Consider the following 22,490-nt stretch of genomic DNA (forward strand, 5'->3'; position numbering starts at 1 on the left):
GGCACTTCAGCAGGTGGGTATGTAGTTTTAAGAATGCTGATAGAGATCTTGTAGTGTTTGTCTCTGTCTGAGGGATTAGAGCAAATGCGGTTGTATCGTAGAGCTTGGCTGTAAACAATGGATTGTGTGGTATGTCCTGGATGGAAGCTGGAGGCACGTAGGTAGTATAGTGGTCAGTAGGTTTCCAGTATAGGGTGGTGTTTATGTGACCATTGCTTATTAGCATAGTAGTGTCAAGGAAATGGACCACTTGTGTGGATTGGTCTAGGCTGAGGTTGATGGTGGGATGGAAATTGTTAAATCACGGTGGAATTCCTCAAGGGCTTCTTTTCCATGGGTCCAGATGATGATGATGTCATCAATGTAGCGCAAGTAGGTAGGAGCATTAGGGGACAAGAGCTAAGGAAGCATTGTTCTAAGTCAGCCATAAAAATGTTGGCATACTGTGGGGCCATGTGGGAAAAATAACAGAACACCACTAGCCATTACCTTTCAGTCCGTAACTAAAATCTCCAGCGCAACATCAGAGATCTACAACCTATCCTGAAAGATGATCCCTCACTCTCACAGATCTTGGAGACAGACTTGTCCTCGCTTACAGACAGCCCTCAACCTTAAGCAAATACTCACCAGTAACCACACACCACAGACAAAAACACTAACCTAGGAACCTAGCTTTGCAACAAAGCCAAATGCCAACTCTGTCCACATATCTATTCAGGGGACACATCATAGGGCCTAATCACATCAGCTACACTATCACAGGCTCATTCACACTGCACATCTACCAAGTGATATATGCCACTCATTTGCCAGCATGCCTCTCTGCCACGTACATTGGCCAAACCAGACAGTCTCTAACGCAAAAGAATAAATGGACACAAATCTGACTTCAGGAATCATAACATTCAAAAACCAGTAGGAGAACACTTTAACCTCACTGGCCATTCATTAACAGATTTAAAGGTGGCAATTCTGCAGCAGAGAAGCTTCAAAACAGACCAGTAAGAAAACTGATGAGCTTGAATTGATATGGAAACTAGATACATCAACAACTTAGGCTTATAATAGAGACTGGGAAGGCTGAGCCATTACAACACATTGAATCTATTCCCCCATGTTAAGTAATCTGTCAATACTGTCTTAATGGGTATCTTGATTATCACTACAAAAGTTTTTTTTTCCCCTCCTGCTGACAACAGTTCATCTTAATTAATTAGCCTCTTAGAGTCGGTTGGGCAACTCCCACCTTTTCATGTTCTCTGTATGTATATATATTTCCTCACTATATGTTCCATTCTATATGTTCGATGAAGTGGGCTGTAGCCCACAAAAGCTTATGCTCCAATAAATTTGTTAGTCTCTAAGGTGCCACAAGTACTCCTGTTCTTTTTGCAGATACAGACTAACAGGGCTGCTACTCTGACACCTGTTTATAAACAGAGGCAAGGTGAACACGATAAAAAAGACTTGTCATTAAAGTAAATTAAGGATCATTAGATGATCCTGAAAGCATTGTGAAGCACTCCAGTTAAAAGATAGGAAACAATGGGTAAGAATAAATGGTCTGTTTTCAGAACGGAGAGAAGTAAATAGTAGTGTCCCCCGAGGGGTTTATATTGGTTTGGGACCAGTGCAACATATTCATAAATGATGTTCAAAAAGGGTATATAGTGAGGCGGGAAAGTTTGCAGATGATACAAAATTACTCAAGATAGTTAAGTCCAAACTAGACTGCAAAGAGTTACCAAGGGATCTCACAAAACTGGATGACTTGACAACAAAATAGCAGATGAAATTCAATATTAAATGCAAAATAATGCACAGGCCATATGTAATCCCAACTATACGTACAAAATGATGATGCCTAAATTAGCTGTTACACTTCAAGAAAGAGATCTTGGAGTCAACTGCAGTATAAGAATCCTTCTCACTGTGCCTGTATCATCCTGAACTCATTCTCCAGCTTCAGAAGATTTAAAAATTATCTCCAGACATCAATGAGACAGACGCAACTGAATAATGTAACTGCCCTTAATTTGCATCAAAACAATGCCCAGGAACTGAGATGTAAATAAGATTGCTGACAGTTTCATCCAGAAAGCTACAGTGAAATGATATCTTTAAACTGGGACGTTAGTGAAGACAGCTTGTGATTGCAATGATTTTAATATACCATAATTCATGATAATGTAATTATGTAGTTCATAACAACTGAATAATTATTAAAATAGTAAATCTACTGGTGATAGACAAATTCAATAAATAGAATATGAAAGAATGTATAAATATGATGAAAATAGCTTTCCCCAAAAAACTGGCAGAATACCCCTCCAAACACACACATACCTCTTCAAAAGCACCCACCAGCAAAAACAAAAATCAGCACCTATGTGTTCTGACTTTAGTAAGAGTACATGAGTAAGAATATACATTACAATTTTAAACCTAACCTGTGTCCCTTAAGTGACTTGCCACAAGATGTCAGAACATGTTATATTAGAGCTGAGTAGGTCTAATATTTATTTAATTTTCTTTCTTTATATAGGAATTAGATACAATGCTCCTGTCAGATAATTTCCAAGTTATTATCTGCAAAACTTTTTTTTTTTTTTTTTAAAGAGTTTTCAATTGCCTAAGTAGCTGCTGGAATTACCATTAAAGTTGCCCCCCACCTTCAAATCTTAAATGGTGCCCCTGTAGGCCAGCACAGAATCCCCCACCTTCCCCTGCCGCTATGCACAGCCCATTGGCTTGATGGGAGCTGCCACTCCTGCCCAAAATAAAGAAATCAAAAACTATGTTTCTAGTGGTGATGGGGTTGTGGGGCAGAGAGATGGGGGTTGTTGGTAGGGGGGCGGTGCCTCCAAAATGGGTTGGCTTGTGTTTGTGGCTTGATTGTTGGCAGGGGCAGTGCCTCTGAAATGATTGGCTTGTTCTGGGCTTGCTATGAAAGGCAGTGTTCAGCTTTGTTATCTTGCCAGATTTGGCAATGCCAGGAAGGATTTCTATATCATTTGCTCAGAAGAGAGCTCTACTATAATCTGTTTTAGATGAGAAGGTTTTGCCCTGCCTTTATGGAAGGTCTTATTTCACTCCCATTATAAATCATGATTACATTCCTTGAGATAAGGTTATTTTATTTTGATACTGAAACATTATGTACCACCGCTATTCAGCATCTTACATGCTACAGCTTTTAGAAGGACAAAAAATAGCCTGGATTGTTCCCCACACCCTAAGAATTGAATGTTACCATGTTGTGATCCACATAAAGACTTTGAAGGGGGTGAATGAGTAAAATGTAAGGCTAGACTGTGCGCTTGGCTTCATGCTCATGAAAGGGCACATGGGTACCGACTTCGTGGGTGCTCCAGGGCTGGATCACCCATAGAGAAAAATTGGTGGGTGCTTTTCACCCACCAGCAGCTCCCTACCCTGCCCCAGCTCACCTCTGCCTCCTCCCCTGAGCGCACTGTAGCTCCACTTCTCCCCATAGCTCCCAGTGCTTGTTGCCCTAAACAGCTGTTTCACGGTGGCAAGCACTGGGAGGGAGGGAGGAGAGGGGGAACGTGGCACACTCGAGGAAGAGGTGGGGCTGGGGCCGGGATTTGGGGAAGGGGTTGGAATGGGGGCAGGGCGGGGACAGGAGGGGGCAGGGCAGGGCCAGGGGTGCAGGGTGGTTGAGCACCCACTGGCACTGGGAAAAGTTGGTGCCTATGAAAGGGCATTGTGAAGTAAACTTTCCTCATGTTCTCAAGGACTTTAAGGTCAGAAGGGACCATCATGATAATCTAGTTTGACCTCCTGCACATTGCAGGCCACAGAACCTCACTCACGTAAGTTATGTCACTCAGGGGGGTGGCTTACACTCCCACTCGGTCGCCTTGCCTCTGGGTGCCTAGGAGTAAATGAGAACTGCATTTCCATTACTCTGCACTACACAAGGGGGGCAGGGAGTGGGGAGGTGTGGAGTCAAAGCTCTGACCCCCTACCCCACCAGCCTGCAGAGCTGAGCCAGCTCAAGTGGGTGAGGTAGTAATTTGCTACTGGTCTTAAGCAACCAAGAAACTTTACCACATGACGCCTGATGTAACGCCATGAACTGTCTCTCTGGCTGGCACAATGGTCTTACTACACTATGCATGTTTGAGGATGATGATGTCATCGTCATCATCGACGACTTAATCAGCAGGGAAGAAGCAGACCCGTCTGAGACACAATTCCTTTTCTGCACTGCTCCCACCTTGCCTCACTAATGTGCCACCCCATGCACAGGGGAGGAGGAAAAGTAAAACCTAACCCTTAATTTTTATTATTGCAAATATCGTCATTTGGGGAGTGATGGGGTGGGGGGAATTGTGTCTTTGGTAATGAATATTCAGCTCCTGCTGAAGTATACTGGATCTGTACATGTCACTGTAGCAGAACCTGGCCCTTATATATTAGTTTTACATTTTTAGTAAGTGAATTTAGTGTGTACCGAACGTGCCGACTCAGAGCCCTGGGGACTGAAACCCTCTCTGTACAGAGCAGTAACAACATCAGCTTCCCTATGCTTTCTAGACAAATACCAGATGTGGAGGGACCAATGCAACAAGTGAGAGGGTAGTTCAGTCTCCAGGCCACCAAGCTGTCTGCTCAGATTATGACAAATAAGAATGTCAGTTGTGATCATGGATTGAGAATTATGGACACCAGTTCACTCGGATGTGGAATGAGACCCACCGCTTTGCTTCATACAGGTCAACGAACAGCCATTTCATGACTCTCAGTGACTACTGACCTGAATTCATAACAGTGACCGAAAGGTGGAAAGCGCCACACGCATTAACAAACCTCTAAGCCATCTAGCCACCACTCCCTCCTGCCCAAATGTGTACAGTACCTTCAAGCTATTTCAAATATTGAGCTGGAAAGCTGAGAACTAATGTATTCATCAGTGATTAGACAAAACATACTGCAGCAGCTGCAATGCTGTCACTGTGATTGAATATTTAAATGAGGTACGTGCTGGCAGGAGTCCCAACACTTCTGCAAACAGCTAGATTATTAATAGTTGAAAACTCCTACTCTAAGAATTCTATAAATCATCTGTTCTGGTTGGTTTACAGAAGACTTCAGTCAACTACATGTTGTCATGATGCCTGATGTGTTTTTCATCACCACATGCATCTCCACAGTAGCAGCATGCACTCAGATGCTGTCATAGGCGTGTGTATGCTGTAAGAAATATACTAGCTCTCTGAAAATTCCCAGTGTAAACAACAGAACTCCTGGGGGGTTGGGGTGATGGGGGATTCTGACTAAGAAAATAAAAATCTATAAGTGAAAGGCAAATTTTTGCATGTTAAGATAATTCAATTGCTTAACTTTAACTTAAGTTTTATATTTTTGTGGTTTTATTTATAATGCCATATTCAGGCATCAGATGCTACAGTTTGGTCTTCCATATGTTTCTCTGGGGATTACATTCCCTGAGCTCAAATATCCAGCTATTGTTTTTTAAGGTGAGCAAATGGAGATTGAACAGGTCTGCAATGCAATGTAAGAGAGCAGTTTTCCTTCTTAACGCATTTTAAAATGAAGAAAACTTTTTATCAAATCCACATATTGGGACAAATCCTCCACTACTGTAAAATTAGCATAGCTTCAACTTCAATTGAATTGAAGTCAATGGAGCTATGCCAATATATACCAGCTGAGGACCTTGCCTATATGGGCAGACTAGAGCGCTGTTTATCCACAGCAGTAAAGAAGTAAACAGAGCTGCGGTGAAGAGTCTAGATTTTGCTGATCAAGATGACTGATCTCCAAACAGAGGAAAGGGAAAAATGGCATAACTCTTGCACTCAACTGGTAAATGTCATTGGATTAATGGCCTGTGATTCAAAGCCCTTGACCTATGAACACAATTACTAACAGAAAAATGGCCGTGACATGAAAGAGCAGGTTTCATCTCAAAAGAGTGTTGGGTCACTGCATGACAATAAATGCATTTATTTGTAACAAGTTCTAGGGACCAAACTGCTTGTTATATACTTTAATTGAAGACCCATTTGCCAGCAGCCCACACACATCAGAACTGTCTTTTTTGTTTTGCGGATCACATCTGTAAGCAGGTGCAATCTAATTCTTTAAACCTTAGGGAAGAGAAGGAAACAAACATACCTGTTCTCCTTGGCACATCGAATTCTGCAGCCTTCTTTTGGTATAACCAAGCCCAAATGCATCCTCAGCCTACAGTTCGTAGGCCCTGTGTGAGGCCAGACATGAGTCCCTGGGTGCATGACGGAATACTTGATCTGCAAACAGAAATACAATTGTTTAATCAGGTCATTTTCACTAACCTTCTCCTAGAAGAACAGAACTTTACGACAGCTGATTCAAGATGAGCCATGACAGCCCAACATTGCAGTACGCAGTGTTGCTGTAGCTGTGTCTGACCCTGAATATTAGACAGACTAGGTGGTGAGCTAATATCTTTTATTGGATCAAGTTCTGTTGGTGAAAGAGACAAGTTTTTGAACTACACAGAGCTCTGCTTCAGGTCTGGGAAAGGTACTAAGGCTATGTCTACACTTCCACTTATGTCAGTATCACTTATGTTGCTCAGGGGTGGGAATAAACCAGCCCACTGAGCGACATAAGTTACATCAACATAAGCGCCAGTGTGGACAACGCTACTTGGTGGGAAAGCTTCTACCACTGATGTAACTACCACCGCTCGTTGGGGTGGATGAATTATGTCAACAGGAGAGTTCTCTCCAGCTGGCTTAGAGCAGCTATCCAAGAGATCTTACAGCAGCTCAGCTGCATCGGTACAGCTGCGCCACTGTAAGCTTTCTAGCGTACACCTGGCCTAAGAGTGTCACAGCTAAATACGAGATCGAACAGATAGTTTAGCATAAGTCGTTAGTACATATCCTAAGGGATTGTTCAAGGGGAAGTGGTGCATTAACCCCACTCCAGTCATAGGGAGGTAATGAGCGCGGGAGAAGCAGCTGTGGGGAGGGTTACTGGGTTACAGATTGTTGTAATGAGCCATAAATCCAGCCGCTTTTTTAACACCATGATTTTTAGTGTCTAGCAAAGTTATGAATTTAAGCTCCGAGGCTTATCTTTCGACAGTGTTGTGCAAATTTCCTTTGAAGAGGAGGACTGATAAGGCAGGTATAGGGTGATTACTTTGTGCAAAGTGTTCACCCACAGATAATATGGTGGTGTTGTCTTCTCATTTTCTTGTGTGAGTTCATCTGAGAACATAGTGATAGTCTGGTTTCACCCACATAGCTGTTATTGAGGCATTTAGTTCACTGGATGAGTCCACCACCTGTTGTGACAGGTATGTGTAGGATCCATGGATTTTGAAAGCTGTGTTGTGTGGGGTATTGATCATTGTAGCCATGGAGCTCTGTTTGCAGGTTTTACATCTATTGCTTAGCAGGGGCTGGTGCTGCTTTGAGTTGGTGTGTCCCGGTCTGTGGGCAGCTTGCTTCTGATGATGAGCTTGGAGAGGTTGGGGGGTTGTCAAGGTTCAGGAAATATTTCTCTCAGGATGGGTCCCCACTGAGTATGGGTTGTAGTTGTTTGATGATACCTGTGTGGGTTCCAATGTGGGGAGGTACATGACAAGTGGGGATGTGCTGTCAGAGGGGGTTTTACTTCTGTATTGAAGTAGGTATCGTGGAACAGGCCACCCAAATATCCCAAGAGAATCTTCTTCAACATAGAGATAAAACCCCCACCAACTGCACACCTACTGTCCCACACTGGAATGCATATGGGGTATCAAACAACTTATGCCATACATATAATTCATAAGTGCTGTACCACACATACATTATTAATATATAACATCCATACAACTGCATTAAAATATCAGTACGTGTGTAGAGTCAAGCATTCAAAATTTAGGAAATGCCAGAATTAAATTTGCCCATGCTATTTTACTCTACTCCGTTATGATATGCAATATGATATAATCATTATGCGGTACTACATACTATTTTTTCCACAGGATCTCTGCCTCGTTCAGTGAATGGGTAGTTAATTATTCAATATTTCTTTTTTATCCTCATTCAGTGTGTGTCCCCAGACTTTATTTAATGCACACCATCCAAACCCTGTGCTGAATAGGAAAATATGAATTTCCATACAGGTGTTTCTACAGTACTCTCCTCATAGTATCTGAGTGCTTCAAAAACATGAATGAATTTATCTTTACAACACCCTGTGAGTGTATAACTCTATTTTATGGAAAGGGAACTGAAGAACAGAGAACTCTTTAACAGGGTACTAAATGGGAGGAAGCAGTAGATGTAATATAGCTTGCTTTTAATAAGGCTTTTGACACAGTCCCACAAGACATTCTCATAAGCAAACTAGGAAAATGTGGTCTAGACTAAATTACTATAAGGTGGGTGCATAACTGGTTGAAAGATTGTACTCAAAGAGTAGTTATCAGTGTTAAACTGGGAGGAAGTATCTAGTAGGGTCCTGTAGGTCTGTCTGGGATCTGGTACTGTTCAATGCTTCCATTAATTACTTGGATAATGGAGTGGAGAGCACGCTTACAAGATTTGCAAATGACACTACACTGGGAGAGGATGCAAGAACATTGGAAGATAGGATTGGAATTCAAAACAACCTTGACAAATTGAGAATTGGTCAGAAAACAACGAGATGGAATTAAATAAAGACAAGTGCAAAGTACTACACGGCAGAATGAAAATACAAATGCACAATAGAAAATGGGGAACAACTGACTAGGCAGCAGTACTCCTGAAAAGGATTGAGGGGTTATAGTGGCTAACAAATTGAATATGAGCCAACAACATGATGCAGCTGTGAAAGAGATTACTATTCTGGGATGTATTAACAGGAGGTAAGTCCCGCTCTACTTGGTGCTAGTGAGGCCTCATGCAGGTTACTGTGTTCAGTTTTGGGTGCCATTCTTTCAGAAAGATGTGGACAAACTGGAGAGAGGTCAGAGGAGAGCAGCAAAACTGACAGGTTTAAAACACCTGACCTATGAGGAAAGGCTAAAAAAATGAGTATGATCGTCTTGAGAAAAGAAGACTAAAGGGTGACCTAATATCAGTTTTCAAATAGCTTAAGAGCTGATATAAAGAAGTGATCAAATATTCTCCATGGCCGCTGAAGGTAGGACAAAAAGTAATGGTCTTAATCTGCAGCAAGGGAGATTTAGATTAGATATTAGGAAAAACTTTCTAATTATAAGGTAGTTAAGCACTAGAACAGACTTCCAAGACAAGTTGTGGAATCCCTGTCATTGGAGGTTTTTAAGAACAAGTTAAACAAACACTTCTCAGGGATGGTCTAGATATACTTGGTCCTGCCTCAGCAGGGTCCTCTTCAGAGGTTCTTTCCAGCCCTACATTTCTATAATTCTTTAAATTTGGAATGCTTGACGTTGCAACCCTAACATCCTTTTAATGCAGTTTTTGGATTTAATTTCTAATTAAAACATTGAAAAAACATACATTTCATCCTGTAGAATCATCCTGACCCAGCTCGGGTCATCAGCTGCATCTGGACATTTAGATCCTCAACTAACTGAGTAACTGGTAGCAGGAGCAGGCTGTTACCCTCTATGTGAGCCAGGCACTGGGCAGGGATGAGATACACACTTTGCCAGCATCCTGCAGCGAGTCTTAAAGTTGTCTTTCAGAGGCAGAAACCTGAAGAAGGGCAAATGGAAGTGGCACAACCACCTGCCTGCCTTGAGGTGAATCTTGATGCTGACCCACAAGCCAGATTTGTGCAAGTGGGTTTAGTTTATAACTCCCTGAACCAGCTTCAGTGGATCTGGCCCACTGAATGAACTCTGCTCAAGTCAGTGTCCCCTATGTGTACAGTACATGTTGACATCACCTTACCCCACCCTCTTGGATTGCAGTAATGAAGCATATCAATAAGTACCTGTCCTCTTCGGCACCCTGTAGCCTCAGGGAATCTTTCCAATAAAGCACATGTTTTATGGACGTCTTTACAGGCATTTTCATTTTTTCTTCCTAACAAAACAAATCGGCAAGTGAAACACTATATAAATAATCTCTACATTTCCCACTCAAATAAGCATGTTTCATCCAAAGATTTCAAAGAGCTTCCTACAAAAGCCAGGTAAGTGTTACAGTTCCCGTTTCACAGAAACAAAAAGAGGACAGACACTGAAACTGAAACAAAGAGAGATGGCTTGTAATATCATCAGTTTAAGTTATGGCACCCTGCTTTTAAATCATTCGTTTAGGGTATGAGTCATAAGACGATGAATGAGGCTCTATGGGGAAAAAGAGATGTGACTCCCATCAAGACAAACTGTACCTCAGTATAGAAATGATATATTTTAAAGTTCTTTCTAATGTGTAAATCCCTACACTACTTAAGGTTATTCCAACACTCAGGCCTCCCACATCATAGCCCAGAGAAAGAGCAGCTGGCTTATTAAAACATATACTGTAGCTCATATAGTTTCTGAATGACAGAATTGCATCTGGTTGGTGACAAAAGACTGGAGATACATTTTTTCCTTCCCACCTTCTCTCCTTCCTCCAGGCTGATTTGTACTTGTGCACTACTGACTTTGCTAGAACAAAATCTTGGCAATCTTGCCAATAAATGGATATTGTGGTGTTGGATTCTGCACATGCTTCTGGGCAATGTGATTTAGCATAAAGAATTCTTGCTCACTATGCTCAGGTTGCAAATACCATTTTATTAGCTGCCTTCTTCCACAGGCTCAAATGACGGTTCCAGAAATTTAACAAAATAGCACTGGTTTTGTAAAGCTATGTTACTATTTCTTATTCCAGAATATTGAGTGAACAGAGAGGAGGGGGCAATGGGAAGGAAGATTAATAAATAGGTTACTTACCTTGCTGCCACAATGTGAACTGGCTCCAATCTCCCTTTTCTCGCAGGTTCTCATCTTCAGGTAAGAAGAGGCCTTTTCCTTTATCCATCACAGCAAGCCCTTCATCACGAATAAGCTTCCAGTTTTTCTCTAGGGACTGCAGTGAGAACCACCATTATTATTCTGAGAATTTGTGTTCGGTTTTAGTACCTCTTTAGTTTTTCTGTCTCTCTCTCTCTCCCTTTTTAATTTAACAGCAGTAACAGTGTTCATCATTGTCAAGTTTCCTTATTTTCAATTTCTGAGAAGGCATATTAAGGCTGTAAAAACAACCATCATGCTGTCCTTCAGATTCGATTACTTTTGTATCATAAAAATTTCAATAATCCCCAGCCAGCTCACAGACTGGCCACTACATTAATTTGCTGTTTTGATGAGCCTAAGGGCTGTGTAACAGATCATTTTATATGCAAGCTAACAAGAGTGCTGATCTATTCAATCTCAGTACACCAGTACTTGGCATACTCTGGAGACAACAAACCCACTACAATAATCTGAAACTCAAAGCACCAACTGAGTTTTACAGTTCAAAGTGGAACAATGTAAGCACTCTCCTTAACTCTGCAATTATAAGTTAAAACTTCAGTGAGGTCTACTAAGCTTTATTCGCACGCTCTCATATGATTGAAAAGGAAGATAATATTTGACTTGAAATTCCAGCAGAAGGATTATATACACACGCTCTCTGAAAATAGTGGACAAGTTTAAATGATGAACATCTATCCTCTTTTTATACAGTATGCATTCAAAACTGAATCACTCTTCAAAAGTTAGTATGGGAAATTTAAAGCTCTACTCCTCGCTGCTTCCTTAGGACATTATGTTTGCATAGAATCTTATGAATTACAGAATTAACATTCTAATTGTAGCCAGTAATTTTAACCTTATAGTCATACAAGTGAACACAGCAACAATTGGACCTAATGATACAAAAATGATTTCTATTTCCCAGCCATTTACTTTGTTGACTGAACCACATTTTGCATGAACAATTTTGCATTTCCCCCTCCAATTTTTGAAAACAAAAGCACGTGTGAAGGAATATTTCAATTAATCTCAACATGCAAAATGGGCTCTTACTGGTACATCTCCATATCATCTGTTTGCATGTGATGGGCTAGATGCAAGGATTGCTGTGCGTAATTCTAAGACCTGTGTTAATGCAGGAGGTCAGAGCAGATAACCATAATGGTCGCTTCTAGCCTTAAAATGTGTGAATCCATGAAATTTCCATTTCAGTTCCATGGTGCATTGCCACTTGACTTTCTTCAGTTAAATGACAGGCAGCAAGCAGATCCCAGAAAATGGATACCTTGATATAACCGTAAAGCGAAGATGTGATTGTAGCATGGGCAAGGCAGTTGCAAGGTTATTTTGCGCCCTAGGCGAAACTTCCACCTTTCGTCCCACTCCCCTTGCACATTGGTTCATTGAGGGGTAAATCCCAACGAGCCTTTATAGACCCCAGGGCCAGCCTGCCCAGGGGCTGCTCCCCAGACCAGGTTCCCCCCTCCCCGCCCCCTGAACTCCCCTGGAGGGTGCAGAGCCCTCCCCACCCCACCCTGGCCACCCCCGCCCTGAGTCCACACACTGGCTTTGCCCAGCTTGGGCCGCTGCAGCAGCTCAGCAGGAAGAAGCCGCCTTCTGGAGGCACTGGAGAGCCAGAGTGTCCCACTTGCGGCGGCAAGCCCCAGCCATGGAGGAGCTGGTGCGGTGCAGGGGGGCAGCAGCCCTGTAAAGGCAGCGGGCTCCTGCAGGCTGCAGCAGATGCATGCAGAAGCCAGCCCCCATGCGCCCTCCGGCTACCCCCTTGCCTAGGGTTACCATATTTCAACAATCAAAAGAGGATGGAGGGGAGAGCCCCGCCCCACAGCCACTCCCTCCCACTTCCCACCCTCTGACTGCCCCCCTCAGAACTCCCAACCCCCCCACTTCTTGTCCCCTGACTGCCTCCTCCAGAGATCCCTCCCCTAACAGCCCCCAGAACCCCACCCTCTACCTAAGCCTTCCTGTTCCTTATCCCCTGACTGCCTCCTCCAGAGATCCCTCCCCTAACAGCCCCCAGAACCCCACCCTCTACCTAAGCCTTCCTGTTCCTTATCCCCTGACTGCCTCCTCCCGAGACCCCCCCAACTCCCTCCCAGGACCCTACCCCTATCTGTCCCCTGACTGCCCCCTCCTGGGACCCCTGCACCTAACTGCCCCACAGAACCCCATCCCCTGCCTAAGCCTTCCTGTTCCTTATCCCGACTGCCCCTTCCTGAGAACCCCCCTCCCTAACTACCCCCTACCTGTCCCCTGACTGCCCCAACCCTTATCCACACCCCTGCCCCCAGACAGACCCCTGGGACTCCCATGCCCCATCCAACCACTCCCCACCCCCTGACAGGACCCCGGAACTCCCCATCCATCTAACTCCCCCCGCTCCCTGTCCCGACTGCTCTAATCCCTCTCCACACCCCCACCCCCAGACAGCCCCCCCAGAACTCCCAACTCATCCAACCCCCTCTGCTCCCTGACTGCCCCCCAGGACTCCCCTTACCATGCCCATGAAGGTCAGACGCTGGCTCCATGTAGAGGCGAAACACGCTGCTGAGCTGCCGGGTGCACAGCCCTTCTGGCCAGGTCTGTGTGCCCCCCGGATCCCCTCTCTCCGCACTCGTGTTCTGTAGTTCCCGGAAGTACAGCTCAGGGCCCCTCACCCCAGCCGCTCACACTCTCGTGAGCCGCAGAGCCCAAGCGCAGTGAGGTGGGAGCCAGGGAGCACATGGGGGCCACCGCCCATATGCATCTGTGGCAGCCTGCAGGAGCCCCCCAGGGTGGCACAGGGCTACAGTCTGGGCAGGAGGGCTGGGGGGTGTGGCTGCTCCCCACTAGTGGGACTGCCGCCTTTGCAGGGCTGCTGCCCCCCTGCACCGTGCTGGCTCCTCCATGGCTGGGGCTTGCCGCTGACGCAAGCAGGAGGCTTTGGCTCTCCGGTGCCTCCGGAAGGCAGCTCCTCCCTGCCAAGCCAGGGCACTGTTTTTTGCCGCCACCAACCACTCGGCGCCCTAGGCGACCGCCTAGTTCGCCTAGTGGTTGCACCAGCCCTGAGCATGGGTAGGTATGTTTGTATTAGCTTTAATTTATCTAACACAGGTAACAATAGTAGTGTAGACATATTGGCACCAGCTAGCAACCTGAGTACATACCCCGGCTGGCTCCGAGAGCATGCCAGATTGGCGCCAGTTTTGCTTGAGCTAGGATACTAAAAATAGCAGCGTGGCTGTTGCATCATAGGCAGCTGCTTGGCCAACCACCCAAGGTTGTGCTAGGCTGTCTATGCAGGCTGGGAGGCAGACTCCCTGCTGCAACACAGACATACTCTGGAGCAACTAGACTCTGATTGCTAGGCCATGCTGAAGTCCATGTCACCCCATCTATACAGATATTATCATCTGTGCTAGCTAGACTGAAACTAATCTGGTTGTGCCTACCCAGGCGACAATCAGACCTTCAATTTGGAGCACAGACTTAGAGCTTTAGAAACACAATTCCTAGAATTCTCCGCGTTTTCCACAATAAAATGACTGACTCTTACCAGTTCTTTTTTGAGAGACTGTGTAGGTATGCCAAGATCTAGGAAAATTAGGATTGTACCTCCTGTCTGTTGTAGATCTCCTTTTTTCTTTCCAGTGACTAGGATTCTCTCCCTCTCTCCTCCTCTCCAATATAAGAGATGGTGTTCATAATTACTATGCTTTCTACTGTGTTCATTCTAGCCTCTTTTCAGGTGGGTTTCACTACAGTCTTCCTGTATACTTAACTCCAACAAGAAAAAAAAAATCATTTCCCCAAAAAACTATAGGAGCTTTACTCTTATTATTGGGGGTGAGAGAGAAGCAAAAGTCCTAGGATCAAAAATGTTTACAGACTCATTGCCAGCCATACATTGATAAAAATACTTTAGGCCTTTTCTGCTTGGGAATCCAGGAGTATACGAGGGTAGAAAACATCCTTGACAAATGGATGGGCAACAGATGGGTAAATAGAGTGATCAGATGCAAGCCCTATGAAGCCCTTTGGAGATTTCACTAGTATGACCTACATAGTGTCCAAACAGATGAGAAAGACTGTACTGCTTATGTCTGATGGGAAAGACGGAGCTGAATTTAGAATACCAGTAGTAATGTAGGTCACAGGCTTCCTAGTTTTCTCCCACACAAACCTCAATGCAGAGTATTTTATGGATATGTAGTTTCATATCATCAGCCTTTGAGATTTTTTGGAAAGGCTAGAATGGAGCTACTGAAGACAACGTTGTTAACTCAAGCCAGAATCGGCAAGTGAGTTAACACCACTTCATGTTCAAAGCTATAAAAGGCTGTTGTTTCAAATGAAAATTCTATCATGAATAACTGATCACCTATTGGCACGAACAGAGGAAGGAAACCAATGCAGCTTGACTTTATACAGGCCATAATCTAAAGTAACACGTGTCAAGAAAATTGGAAAACTTCAAATAGTGCTGGAGGTGCTTTGTCACAAACTCCTCGATCCCCTGGCCCAAAGAGGCAGTAATTAGATAGAATATCAGCATCAAGCAATTCTTCTGTTTGAGCAAGGATCTAATGCAAAAGGTCTGTATCCTACCCTCCCAAAAGGAGATATTGTTAATCCCTGACAATAACTGGCCCAGCACCCACCTCTTGCTAGCATGAAGAGCATGGGTCTATATCACAGCTTGTATATAGCATCTTCCCTATCACTTCTAGAGGTCTGTAAGCAAAACAGGCCAAAATTCAACTGGAAGGTGCTTGTACTTTCCTTTTAAGACTCTTGTCTCCACAGACCCACGGACAAACTAATTTGAATATAACTGAATATGTCTGCAAAACAACTTGATAATTCTTCACTGCAAGTAATACTAAAATCTGTCGCTTATCAGATGGAAAATAGATTCAGGAACCTGAGCACTATGTGGAAAAGTTCAAACACAGCTTAGTGTTTATTTCCAAGACCCTGGTTTTGAAAACACTTACACACATGCTGAACTTTATCTATGAGTAAGGCTGCGAGATTGTCATGGAGGTCATAGATTCTGTGACTTTCTGTGACCTCTGTAGTGGCCAGTCGCACCGGCTGCTGCTGGGGCAGTCTAAGGCCACTGCCATCTCTCCAACAACAGCAGGAGTTTGGGTAGAGAGCTCAGAACTGGGAGCTGGGGCATGGGAGAGGGTGAGGGCTGTGAGTGGCGTTTACCTTGCAGGGGAGGAGCTCCCCGGAAGCGGCAACTTCCCTTGGCTCCTCAGCAAAGGGGCTCTGTGCGCTGCCTCCACTTGCAGGCATCACCCCCGCAGCTCCCACTGGCCACAGTTTTCAGCCAATGGGAATTGTGGAGCCGGCATATGGGGAGGAGGCAGCAGGCAGAGCCGCAACGCTGGGTAGGGAGCTTGCCGCCCGCCCCCCTCAAGGCTGCCCCCTTCCCTGAGCACCCAGGGTGCCCCTTGAACCACCCTCCTCCCCAAGATTTAGTCAGGGATGTATAGTACAAGTCATAGAGAGGTCACGGGCCATGAATTTTTGTTTACTGCCCGTGACCTGACCATGACTTTTACTAAAAATGACTAAAACATAGCCTTAACTATGAGTAGTCCTGTTGAATGAGTGTTTGCAGGACTGGGACCAACTGTCTTGCTGATATTCCAAGTACTGGCATTTCCCAGGAAAATACTAAAAATTACCATACTGTATTATATGCATAATTTCAAACAACAGGTTAAGACCAGCCAACTCTTTTGAGTTGTGATCCAATCTTGGTTCGAATCAAGAATCCAAATGTGAATAGTACCTTGAGTACAAGCATTTGTTCAATAAAAGCTGATTTCTATAAACCCCTACACGTTTTTTCCTCAACGTCTTTCTCTTAAACACTAATTGCATCTTATTGTTGCTTTACATCTGATTGCACTGTAAATTTTAATTGCAAATACTGTACTACATCCGAATATGGGTTTTCTTCATTTAATCTTGATTTTTAGAAAAAAATATTACTGAACACACCAAAAAATCTTCACTCTGAGTTTCCAAAGCCTATTAATCTATAACAATCACCACTGTCATAATAATAAATATTGAATGCCTTTGCTCTTTGCAAGACAGGGCTTTCCTTAAAGTCTCCCCACACTTTTTTTTTTAATATTAAACAGTTACTCCTCTTAATTTAAAACTTAATTTCACCATTAAGTTTTAATCTTCAGCCTTTGTTTTCTAAACCATTTCAAATCTAGGTGTCAGAACAATCTGCAAAAGGTGCTATTTAGCCACCCAGCAATCTTTTCAAGGCCAATTATGGATTGTGGACATGTGGTAGGATAGCTACCTCTTTCATTTTCTTCCAGCTGAGGATGGCTTGAATTTCTTAATTAGTAAAGTCCACATTGTCAGAGAAAATAGAGAGCCCATGATCTACTTTAATCAATCATTTCCACTCACTATAGTACACTGCTGGCAAAGTATTACTGGGATCCTTTCCAAATGTCAAAGCTACAATATAAGGAAAGGACAAAGTTATCTGTGTTGGTACTTATTTAGGGCCAGGTCTACACTGCGACTTTAAATCGGTTTAATGGCCGATATACCGATTTAACGCTGTATCCGTTCACACGACGTCGTCATTAATATCGAGTTAAACGGCTCCTTAAATCGATTTCGGAACTCCTCCCAAACGAGAGGAGTAGCGCTAAATTCGATAGTGATAACTCGGATTAGGGTTCATGTGGACGGAAATCGACGTTATTGGCCTCCGGGCGGCATCCCAGAGTGCAGCACTGACCGCTCTGGACAGCAATCTGAACTCGGATGCAGCGGGCAGGTAAACAGGAAAAGCCCCGCGAACTTTTGAATTACATTTCCTGCTTGCCCAGCGTGGAGCTCTGATCAGCACGGCTGGCGATGCAGTTTGAAATCGAAAAAGAGCTCCAGCATAGACCGTACGGGAGATACTAGGTCTGATCGCTGTATGGGGAGACAAATCTGTTGTATCCAGCTCCGTTACAGAACACGAAATGCCAAAGCGTTTGAATAAAAAACTCCAGGATACACAGCGCTGTGTGACAAGCGTAACGGGAAGCCAGAGACTCAAATGGACGCTCATGAAGGGAGGGAGGGGGTACTGAGGACTCCAGCTATCCCACAGTCCACAGCAGTCTCTGAAAATTATTTGCATTCTTGGCTGAGCTCCCAATGTCTGTAGGTTCAAACACAGTGTCTGGCGTGGTTCAGGGAACAGCTCCTCAGTTTATTTCCCCCCACCACCACGTGAAAAAAAAAAAGGAAAAGATTGCTGTGCTATGGCGTTTGCTCAATGCACTCCGCGAAAAAGGCGCCAAAGGGTTGTCTGCTGCCTTCACAAAGGGAGGGGTGAGGCTGTACCCAGCACCACCCGGGGCAGTGTTTTCTGCCCCATCAGGCACTGTGCTCTCAACACGGAAGTGGGAACTATGGGATAGCTGAGGAACAGCTACCCACAGTGCACCGCTCCTGAAATCGATGGTAGCTTTGGACCATGGACGCAAACAATCGATTTCGGGATCCCACTGTGGACGCGCTAAACCGATTTTATTAGATCTGTTTTGTAATATCGGTTTAAGCTAATTCGAAATAATCGTGCAGTGTAGACGTACCCTAGGACTAGCAAAGATGATTTCAGGATACAAAAAAAGTCTTACCTCTTGTACATTTTGAATGAGAACCAACTAATCAGGAAGTAAACATATACTGGAGTTAAACAAAAATACCACAGAATGGTGCAATGCATCAAAAATATCCTGCTACAGGCTAGCAGAGGGGCAACTAATTGCACCATGGAAAGGTGTCAGCTGCAGAAGCAACTTAGCTTGCTTTACGTTCACAGATGTATATATTTCGAGACTGAAGAAGAAAGGAGGCATTTCCTGCATCTTATTAGGGATTGTCCACACTGGCACTTTACAGCGCTGCAACTTTCTCGCTCAGGGATGTGAAAAAACGCCTTGTGGATTTTTTTTTAGAGTGCTGGGAGAGCTCTCTCTCAGTGCTGTGCCATGACTACACAAGCCACTTTAAAGTGCTTTAACATTGCTAGTGTAGACAAGCCCTCAGAATCCAAGTCCCTCAAATACTATGATGATGACCTAGACAGACATACAGAGAGCAATATTACCAGCACACCTACTTACTAGTCTCTCAACAGGCTCTTTTCAAGCAGCACAGCACGGTTAGGTTCTCTGTCCTCTAAGGAACTGGAGGCTTGTCACCAATTAGGCTTGCCCCTATTTTTTTCAAGAACCCTCCAAAGCTTAATTATTAGACTCTATGCAGCAGTTGCAGGGGCATTAACCCCTTGCTTACCAGGCATAAGCATCCCTTGAAATGGCATCATTTTAAAATATGCTTATAATCATTTTTAATAGTCCCTGTATCCTGGAATTAGCTGTGTAATTGTAAAGGAAAGGAAAGTGACTATTCTCACACCAGGAATACTAGGACAAGGCATTTTTTCCTAAGTTATTTGTACACTGAGCAAGACAAGACATAGTTCAATTCTCATCCCCATTCCAAAGAAACCATAACATAACATTAAATACACATATGGTGATCTAAGTGACAAAATGGTACTGTTTTGAACATGGCTATCCACTGCTGTGTTAATTAATACAATGAACACATTGTAGCAGACAGTGTAGATCAGGACAAACTGTGTTCAGCATTGTATCACTAATGATGAATAAACCCTCAGCGTGTAGAATTTCATCACCGTAAAGCTGCCATAGTGCTGAATATGGTTTGTTCTTGTCCTCACTGACTCCTAACTCGCATTCAACAATACATAGAACAACTCTGAGGGAGAATAGGCCTGATTACCCGCTGTCTGGTACCTTGTGCAGCCATGTACCCCTGTGCAAAGAAAGTATAAAACTTTCATTCCTGTTTGGTTGCAATTTACATCCATCTTGCACAGATGTTAAATGACTGTACAAGATGCAAAGCAGGGAAGAATGATTACAGATTGGTTTTCATTGTGTGGGATGGGGAAACAATTTGCACAGATTTCGTCTTTTTAACAAAAATGTAAACGGAAGTCAGAATGCCTTTGAAGTTAATAAAACAGTCGTCTTCATGAAGTTTGTTACCACTGTCTGGGGAATGCTACTGCACATTTTGCTTGCAGCACAGTACATTTTTAGGATTTATTTAACCTTTTTTAAAATATTAAAATAATTGTACTGAGTCATTGGGGGTGAGAATAGTAGAGGGTGGGAGAGGATACAACACTACAAATCTTTTTTGGAGATGCCTTCAACTTATATTTCGGACTCACACTAGCAACTGTGAAGGTTACCTTAAATTTAAAGAATGTGAAACATCTCTCTCCCCAGTTAAAGTAATATGTACCCATAAATCAAGACCAGCAATTCAGTCCAAGTGCAATGACACAATCTGTTACCAATAACATAGCCAATGAACTAAATATTGTATTACCTCTGAGTACTTTATTAGTCATCACCTCATAGTACTATGCATCCGACCTGATTTAGCTTTTTATTTTAATCTTTATTTTGCTCACAGTGATTAACAAATGTTAAAGGAACAGGTTTCACTGTTATTTGGACAAATGACTGACCTAGCTACCTCGGCAGTGATTCTGCATGGGAAAAACACACTGCACAACTTTGTGTACAACTCATATTGTTCCTACTCTCTTCTGTCATTCATTGTGATTGTACCTCTGTGCTTTCAGGGATTGCATTGCTTGTATGATTTACACTACTATATTCTATGGGCTTAAAAGTGCTTTTAAAGTGCCACCCCCGAACGAATTCAGGGAGGCACTGTACTTCAGAAAGGCAGGCTCAGCTTCTGGAAATCCCAAAGTGCTGGGGTACCACGACCACTGCATCGCCCTTGGTGAGGGTGCAGTATTCACTTCCTCTCCGTACCTCTGCTGGTGGATGTGGGTGGGACAGGGCCATGGCTCCTTCTTTCCTGAAGATAGCTCTGAAAGGGCACTGCCCTGAGGACTTCCACAGTGCACTGCTCCTTGACAGGACAAGAGGCACCCTGTGTTCTGATCTCTCCCTTGTGCCAGGCAACATATGGTCATACATGTTTTTCTTCATATACTCTGTGTGTGTGTGTGTGTGTGTGTGTGTGTGTGTGTGTGTGTGTGTGTGTGAAGATAAACACAGATTTTATATTCAGTAAAATGTTATTTGGGAAAATGTGTTGTTTTTCTCAGTAACTGGGAAATTACCACAGACAGTCAATTTTTTTTGCTTTAGATCTGCACCAAAACCACGACCTATGTTGTTTTATATATAAATATAAAAATGGCAGTCTTAGAGGAATTAGTCTGTTTTTTCATGGAAATGAGTAGTCGTGTTTTTAAAATGCCCGCGTAGTAGAAAGTTGCTGATTCACACTTTGCAATACACAAGTATGCACAAAAATGTTACTTACTCCCACTTCTCATTAAGGATTTAATAGAGGTCTCTTATAGTGAGGTCTCCTTTCGTTTAAGGCTATATTCTTTACTAGAATAAATTTTTGCACATGATGAAGTATTACTATAAATATTAAAACTGAACTACACTTGTCAAATTAAATGAACAAAGAGCATTAAAAGAACTAAATAGTATTATCCTGGTGTTATTTATTGTATCTGTCATATGGGGCCTCAGCTCATATTCCTGATGCAATTAAAACTCCCAATGAAGCCACTGACTTTTGTAGTACAAGGGATGAAGGATATGGCCCTTACTAATTACAAACTTAACAATTCATAGAGGGTGCCCGTCATTGGTACAAATCACTAAGGTTCTTCTGTAATTTTGCAGTTGATAAACTTCAATGTCTTATCACATACATTTTGTATTTACTGATTAAATCTATCTCAGCCACTCAGTGTAAAGCACCTGGAGTTAACTTTATAGTCTATTACTTAAAAGAGAGAGGGAGAAATTCATTACTTACCTTCACCAATTCAGTATAACCAGTTTCCTTTGCTGTCCACCAAGGCTGAGCTTTTAGTCCATTAACATTGTAGAGAGAGCGCTGCCAAACTGATGCAAAGTGACCTCTCTGGTGCCCAAGCTCATACCACTTGTATGCCTAGAAGATTGCAGTTGTTAACAACCAATTTACATCAGCCCAACTTTGGAAGAAAAGAATAATCTTAAAATGGCATTTCAACACCTCTGAATGACACTCCCCCTTGGCAAAGCAAAAGGCTTCCTATATGAGCATCATTTTATCCTTTAAGATAGACTGGTAATAAGCACTTAAGAAAAAAAAATAGAGTAGATTGCTAGAGTCAACCAAAGCTGTGAGACCTTCCAGTCTGTATTCACCAAGACAGGTGAAAACCAACCCATGGTAATTCACCAAGAGGAGGGCTGTTCCAATAGTTCAGAGCTAACCTGGGTCTTAGGAGACCTTGGGTTCAATCCCTTGCTCCTTCCAGGTGAGCATGAGCAAACTGCTACCTCCCTCTATGCCTCAGTTCCGTAGCCGAAGAACAGGGGTGACAGCACTT

At 43.4% G+C, this 22,490-nt stretch overlaps 1 protein-coding gene across 15 annotated transcripts in view; it reads right to left on the minus strand.

The window, feature by feature from the left end:
- The window catches only part of ASPH (aspartate beta-hydroxylase), a 522,004-nt gene that overhangs the window by 307,700 nt on the left and 191,814 nt on the right, over nucleotides 1-22,490 (minus strand). For 13 of the 15 annotated variants that reach the window (XR_012655352.1, XM_075063044.1, XM_075063048.1 and 10 more), the window contains 4 exons: nucleotides 21,929-22,066; nucleotides 10,898-11,033; nucleotides 9,946-10,037; nucleotides 6,172-6,305 (listed from right to left, as the gene is read on the minus strand). Coding sequence is in view for 12 of the 15 variants with exons in the window: in XM_075063044.1 (XP_074919145.1) it covers nucleotides 6,172-6,305; nucleotides 9,946-10,037; nucleotides 10,898-11,033; nucleotides 21,929-22,066 (500 nt within the window). In the remaining 3 variants the exon portion in view is untranslated. Of the gene's footprint in view, nucleotides 1-6,170; nucleotides 6,306-8,006; nucleotides 8,132-9,945; nucleotides 10,038-10,897; nucleotides 11,034-21,928; nucleotides 22,067-22,490 lie in introns of those variants that run through there. The other 2 variants (XR_012655353.1, XR_012655354.1) reach the window with 2 other exon arrangements.

This window comes from Chelonoidis abingdonii, chromosome 2 (assembly GCF_003597395.2).
Source record: "Chelonoidis abingdonii isolate Lonesome George chromosome 2, CheloAbing_2.0, whole genome shotgun sequence".
Taxonomy (NCBI): Eukaryota; Metazoa; Chordata; order Testudines; family Testudinidae; genus Chelonoidis; species Chelonoidis abingdonii.